The sequence below is a fragment of the Neodiprion lecontei genome, chromosome 3, assembly GCF_021901455.1.
Source record: "Neodiprion lecontei isolate iyNeoLeco1 chromosome 3, iyNeoLeco1.1, whole genome shotgun sequence".
Lineage (NCBI taxonomy): Eukaryota > Metazoa > Arthropoda > Insecta > Hymenoptera > Diprionidae > Neodiprion > Neodiprion lecontei.
Window position 1 is genome coordinate 25,211,691 of NC_060262.1, and position 6,138 is coordinate 25,217,828.

The window sequence follows — 6,138 nt, forward strand, 5'->3', positions numbered from 1 at the left end:
GCTACGAGCAAAAGCTACTCGCCTCGTCTCCAGGCGAAGCCTCTGCATACGTCAAAGTTGCTCGCGAGTTTTCCCCGGATATGAACCGCTGAAAGTTGGAGTGAAAGTAGCGAGTCTCCCCTCGCAATGTAGCCGACCATCGGGGTTGACAACTGGCTTATAGCGTGGTAAGATGTTCTTTACACTCTATGGAACCTCAATCATGTGGTTCGTATCTAAGTTCCGTGTCAAAGAGCTCTCTGTGACACAGTATTTTATACGATTTTTGCAGTGAGTACGGTAAGGTAACTTTACGTTCGCGCACGTGACTTTTTGCCATCAAATTATCTCAACGGCACGCGATACTGTAAAAAGTAAAGTGTTTGAAGAAGCACGCGATGCTCTGCACCGAGAATGTTGAAGTTTTTTCATCATCCGTCTAAGATACGGGAAGATCTGCCAGTATACGTGTGTTGGGAAAGATCAAGGCACATTAACTTTCTGCAAGTAGCACAAATGCTTTCTGCGATGATGAAGAAAGCATGCTTTTCATTCTACATTGCATGCTATTTTCAATTAGAGTGCAGAAAATATAATTAAACTGATATCCGCCCCCCAAGAACTACACTTACAGTTTTGTTAAGCCTTTTAAAAAATTTCTTATTCTCATCTTTGCTCGAGTCAAGTCTTGTCATAGTCAATAATTAGACTACGGAATTTTTTTTATTTTCATTACTTTTTCCACTTTCACATAATATTTCAACCTTATTTACAATTCCACAAAACGTGGCATCCTGCATTACTCATCCGAATTCTTCCAATCAAAGCCGTGAAGATCCCTTTGAAAATCTCTGATGTCGAAATACTCTCTGGCCAAAATGTATGCGCAAGATGAAAATAAAATCAGAGAGTCAGATATACTAGGGCATAAGAAGGCCAAACGACTGTTGTAATGTTTTTCTAGGCATTATAATTTTTTTAACCGTACATCTATAATAAAATTATGACTACTCTATTCCAACGCAATTGTTCTATTGTTAAAACTGCACACATGGCGAAATTTATATTAAAGAGATGAAACGAGATCGTAAAATGTGCTGAATACTTTGATCCATTCATGTTTGGAAAATGTCCAACTACTGTAATGCGACAGAAGCTATTCCCCTGCGTACCACTCGAGTAATGTCGAACGATTTCACGTTACGCATCATCTGCAATAATCCTATAATGTCAAACCAATATAAGTTCGAGCATTAATAAACCAGAGAATTGTATACTTGAATATTTGAATGTACATACGGTTAAGCATTCGGAAAACATACGGTTAACCTTTTACGCATGCCGTAATAGTGCTAAAAATTTCAACCCCTCCTCGCCGGACTATTTTGAAATCTGCAGTGTTGGAACCTTGAAAGACGCGAGAGGGTGGAAATTCATGAGGACGTGGATCCTGACTTTTTCTCGGCGCGCACTGTCGGGGGATGGTAAATATTTTATTACAGCAATACATCCGGCTGTCGTCTCTTTTAGAACCAAAGTTTGCATTTGCATATACAAGTTTGCGTGGCTATTCACGGTTGGTAGGTACATGTATAAGTATATTAGTGTTCTTCTCTGGAATTGATCGTAGTGGAGGTTGACACTCGGTAAAGAGACACTCAGATTATCCAATGTTTTGCGGGTGGTGACGGGAACCTAACTTTATCCTGTGTATTATGTTGGGAACTTGCAAAAGGTGCAAAACAAAAACGGTTGTCCCGGCTTTTTCTAACAACAACGCTGGGTGAAATTACTATTAAAAAGGCAAAGGTGTTGATTATGAAACTCGGAAACTGTATGCATAGGGATATTAGGAGTTCTCGGTTACGACGTATAACACAACAACGAAAATGCGTACCTCAGGAAGCTCGTCTGGCACTTTTCCCATCCAACTGAGCGACAGGATGTTGCAGTCACACTTAGCGTTGTTATTTTTCTCAAAATGCAAATGCATTTTTGATTCATTTGTTTCGTAATCCCATGTAACTTGTAATTGAGAATTGTCCAATGTTTCAAAGATTTCCCAACATTTTTAGCAATTTCTATGTATAGTATTTACGCTTCAATGATACGAGGCGCATACATCATCAGGTGTTGGAGTAACGGTTTCACCCTACAGAGAGAATCATCTCCCTGAATGAGAGCTTGTAACGCACCTCCGCGAGTGCCGGGTTCATTGTTAAAGGATCCAAGTTCGCTAAGTTTGATATCACTTACAATAGTTCGTTTCTTAAAAGCTTAATGAAGCCGTTCGTTTACCGCTGATAAAATGTATTATTTTATTCTCAAGTTATCTAATGAAATTGTTCTTACGATATAACTTTAGGTACGCGCCCTTCGGGAATTGAGAAATTAAAAAATGTATTTTTTATTATTTTCGGTTGTTCGAAACTACTAAATATTCTCGTAGAAATTTAACAATCGGGCAATTTCGCGGGTCCTTGTTAAAGCTTGCAAGCTCACAAAATCCGCGCTGTCATTTGTTTCGCACTGTGGCCGCCATTTTGCCGCCGCGTATCGCCTCCGCCTCGCTCGACACTTTTCACTGATATTTCGCAAAGTTCGTGAGCTTTACACGCGGCCGAGTGTCAAACTGAAAGCTCGCTGTAAAGCAAGCTCTCCGGTGATTCTACGGAGTTGCGCCTGTATTGATTGTCGGAACGGCTTTCGGCCGTCTGGCGAACAAAATGCGAACTATTATCACTTCTGATACGGCGAGTGCCGCTACCTCGATATAAAGCCAACTGTCAACAAACCTGCGGCATTTCTAAACGCTAGGCCTTCCGTTTCGTTGCGACCTCATTAAATTCTTTCGAATATGTAATATATCCATGTATGAAGTATTAAGCTTCCATTGGATGAGAAGAAAAAATTACCAGGGAGAAATTCCGATTTTTTCACTGTTAATCTGTCGCAAGGAAAAAAAAAAAATAAAATGCTGGACATTATCGTATTTATTTATATAAATATTTTTTTATTACTTATATTTGCTCCCTACCGATCCAATGTTACAAAATAAAAGTTCAATAGATGACACGGAGTTGTTTGTGGTTTGATACTCATCAAATTTTCTTACTGTTATGGGTCAATTACCCTGCACACCCACAAGTTGGATTCCGATACACTGTGGGAGAGAAAACGGGAACGTTTATTTAAATGAAACGAAATTCACACACGTATCTGATGTTAAAAAAATTCTGAAAACTTTAATTTGATCAGTCTAACACGATCTGTCGATGAAGCTCTTGTTCAATAACAGATTTGAACTCTAGGACGGTTTTTTTCTGGGTAACAAAGCATATATGAATTTTACGAGATTGCTACATTGTTATTACGTTCTTACTTCAAACTATTATGATAAATAGGTGAAATAAGAGTACAATACAAAGTATCTCAAGTACCGGTAAACTAAGCTTTGTTAACATAAAATATCCAGCTATTTACAATTGTTACAAAACACTTCAACGGTATTAGGCATATGAATGCATTTGGTGGTCCATGCTTCTTGCATTCGTTCATTACGAGTTTAAATTCCTCGTTGCTGATGACTCCAGGAGCCTCTGTCAGTCAGTCAGAATAGCTCACTCGCTACCATCAACATTGTTAGGCACTGTCATCAGACAAATTATTTGGGTCAAAATCCAGATCATCCGGATCATCGTCCAAATCAAGATCTTCCAAGTTTTGAAACAGACTTTCATCCACCTTGACTGCATCTCCTTTAAAAGAAAAATAAACTATGGAGGTCGATCGGATCGACAAATATAAATATGACGAAGCTCATATTATGAATACTTCAAGTTCGCGATAGCAGATAATTTGAAAATTAGTGAATGAGGACTGAAAATACATACCGTCTTCCAAGAACTTCAAATCAGATTGATCTAATGTTTTATCTGTCATAAAGAGCTCTCTTCCAGTCAACTTTTTCCCTTCACGCTCCGCAATTTCACGTCGTTTTGTAATTCCCATTTCATCATCGAACTTCTCTTTCCAGGTTAGAAACGTCTCGACAGTAACTCTTGTTCCCTCAAATCTTTTCTGCAATTTTAAAAACATTAAAGTTGACCAGCGCTGTTGATATGCAATTGTAGAAATCGGAACAACAGAAGTGCAGCATGGTGAAACAACTTAGATTTAAAATGTATGATACTAATATATAATAAATTATTGTTTTTACTCTTTCTGCCTCTTCTTCCTCTTTCAGTTTCAAGGCAGCACTTTCTTCCCTATGCATTTTTATTTTGTCCCACTGAACATTGAGCCATTCTTGCGCAGCACTAACGAGGGTGAAAACCATAACCATGCCTAAATTTTCATTCATTTGATCCGCTAAGTGTTCTTTGAGTATCTGTTCGTCACCATCCTCAAAGTTTTCTTGATCCTCAATATCTACGACTAGTGGCTCATCAGGATATTTAGCTGTGTAAGTAAATTCTAGTCGACAAGCTAAACCATTGCTTGTCTCTAGTTCATGTTCTTCAGATTTAATTGGGATTGAAAATTTGTAGAAGGGCTGCTTTGCTATAACTGAAACCAAACCAAAAGCATGTTTTACTTCACATTTCAAATGTTATTCATACCAAATGTCACGACACCGTACAGTAATTTCAGTCGAGTTACAACAGTCACGCGAGAGTCGATCAGAAAACTTGTGCAGCTCCGGCATGGCTCCGGTGAAATCGTACGAGTGAGAATAAATAATTCAAATTATTTAATATGAAACGTTTACTATTACAGAATATATTTCTCTAATTGAAAATCTTCAACATTATACATATGAAGTGATTAAAAAAAAATAATGAATGAGTTTCAATTATTTCACAAATTCTCACATCGTCAAAGCGCATTGATAAATAACTGTTTAATCAATATTACAGCCGGCAGAGTTGGAAATTTAACTTCATCATCATTAAATTTTATAGATAAGATATAAATAGTGTGCCATAAATTTATTTGTCAGTGTATGCGAAAAAAATTTCGTGTTTACATGCCGTTCCAGGAGCCCTTGTATACGACAAACTTGAAGCTATATTAATTTGATAAATCTAAGTACATATCCATTGTTTGTTATTTTGTGTCTGCTAATTATCGTGCGTACAGTGATTATTCTGTGATTCAATAAATAATAGGTTATGTTAATAATGCCGCAAAAAGTGACGAGTATAGGTTATGTTTTTAACGTCGAGGTATGAACTTACTTTCCATATCCCCACAGTATATGGAATCGAGCGCCTCAATTTCATTAACCTGCTCGTCTCTATAATCCATTTTTTAATCCCGTTGTCTCCCTCTCACAAATCAGCCAGAGCGTAAATATTTTTTATATGAAAACCAGATTTTAACCTAAACCCATAGTGACAATTACCGGACGATACAGAAGATAGGGGATAATAGATGGGATATTATCACGGCTATTAGAGCACTGGAGAGTGGAGCTGTTGGAGTAAGAAAACCGTAAGGGAAATTTGAAGCATAAAAATTACAGTGTCCACCAGCGGGCGCTGCTAGTAAATATTTTTCCACGGTTTATTTCACATTACGGAAAGACTACATTTCTCATTGCAACACAGATTCCTTTTTGTATTTCATATAATATAATATGTCTCATTCATTTTGCAGCACGCAATCATTGTAAATAATTGATTTACATCATTTTTACAACTAACTATCGTTTGATTATTCATTAAAATTTATTCACTTTTCCAATATATTTAGCATCTCTAGGACGCTGAATTTATTTTTTCAGATTTTTACAACGTCAACATTCAGCTACAAATATTTCGGAAAAATTTTAAAGTACGTCGTATTTAGTTCCAATTGTTTCAAAAATGTTTTTGTAGATATAAGTTAATACAAGGACCCAAAGTCACTAAAACTAAGTTCTGCAGCAGTCCTTTACATACTGCAATTAAATTTTTCAATCTGTTACCAAACGAAATAAAGAATTTACCTATATTGACCAAGTCAATTACATATAAATTGAAAAAATGGTTAATCGGCCACCCTGAGCATCTATCAACGCTTTAGTAGAATATATCCGTCTTTCACTTTATTTGTAAAATTTAAATTAAATCATTTAATTTTAATCACAATTAAATGTACAAACTGTATGATTTT

The 6,138-nt window shown here is 36.7% G+C and overlaps 2 protein-coding genes across 7 annotated transcripts in view; both read right to left on the reverse strand.

Annotated features, from left to right (window-relative positions):
* Window positions 1-2,620, reverse strand: part of LOC107222777 (tubby-related protein 4) — a 45,922-nt gene extending 43,302 nt beyond the window's left edge. For all 5 annotated transcript variants that reach the window (XR_006903617.1, XM_046735938.1, XM_046735937.1 and 2 more), the window contains exon 1: window positions 1,877-2,620. Coding sequence is in view for 4 of the 5 variants with exons in the window: in XM_046735938.1 (XP_046591894.1) it covers window positions 1,877-1,972 (96 nt within the window). In the remaining variant the exon portion in view is untranslated. The remainder of the gene's footprint in view (window positions 1-1,876) is intronic.
* Window positions 2,621-2,957: 337 nt separating this feature from the next.
* Window positions 2,958-5,432, reverse strand: LOC107226960 (RWD domain-containing protein 1). Of its 2 annotated transcripts, XR_006903620.1 has the most exons (5): window positions 5,220-5,432; window positions 4,199-4,548; window positions 3,873-4,059; window positions 3,463-3,737; window positions 2,958-3,142 (listed from the first exon to the last, which is right to left on the reverse strand). XR_006903620.1 is itself a non-coding variant. In XM_015667949.2 (4 exons), the coding sequence occupies exons 1-4, from the start codon at window positions 5,287-5,289 to the stop codon at window positions 3,622-3,624; spliced, it is 723 nt and encodes a 240-aa protein (XP_015523435.2). In that variant the 5' UTR covers window positions 5,290-5,432; the 3' UTR covers window positions 2,958-3,621. The 2 variants fall into 2 exon arrangements, 1 of the variants encoding a protein (XP_015523435.2); XM_015667949.2 differs by having other exon boundaries at window positions 2,958-3,737.
* Between the last annotated feature and the right edge of the window lie 706 nt (window positions 5,433-6,138).

Bases quoted from the DNA above. Each gene is read 5' to 3' on its own strand.
- LOC107226960 (XM_015667949.2), bottom strand. From the start codon at position 5,289: ATGGATTATAGAGACGAGCAGGTTAATGAAATTGAGGCGCTCGATTCC. The intron at 4,549-5,219 runs GTAAGTTCATAC...GTTTGGTTTCAG, and splicing joins ATACTGTGGGGATATGGAAA to TTATAGCAAAGCAGCCCTTC. The intron at 3,738-3,872 runs GTATGTATTTTC...TTTCTTTTAAAG, and splicing joins TTTGAAGTTCTTGGAAGACG to GAGATGCAGTCAAGGTGGAT.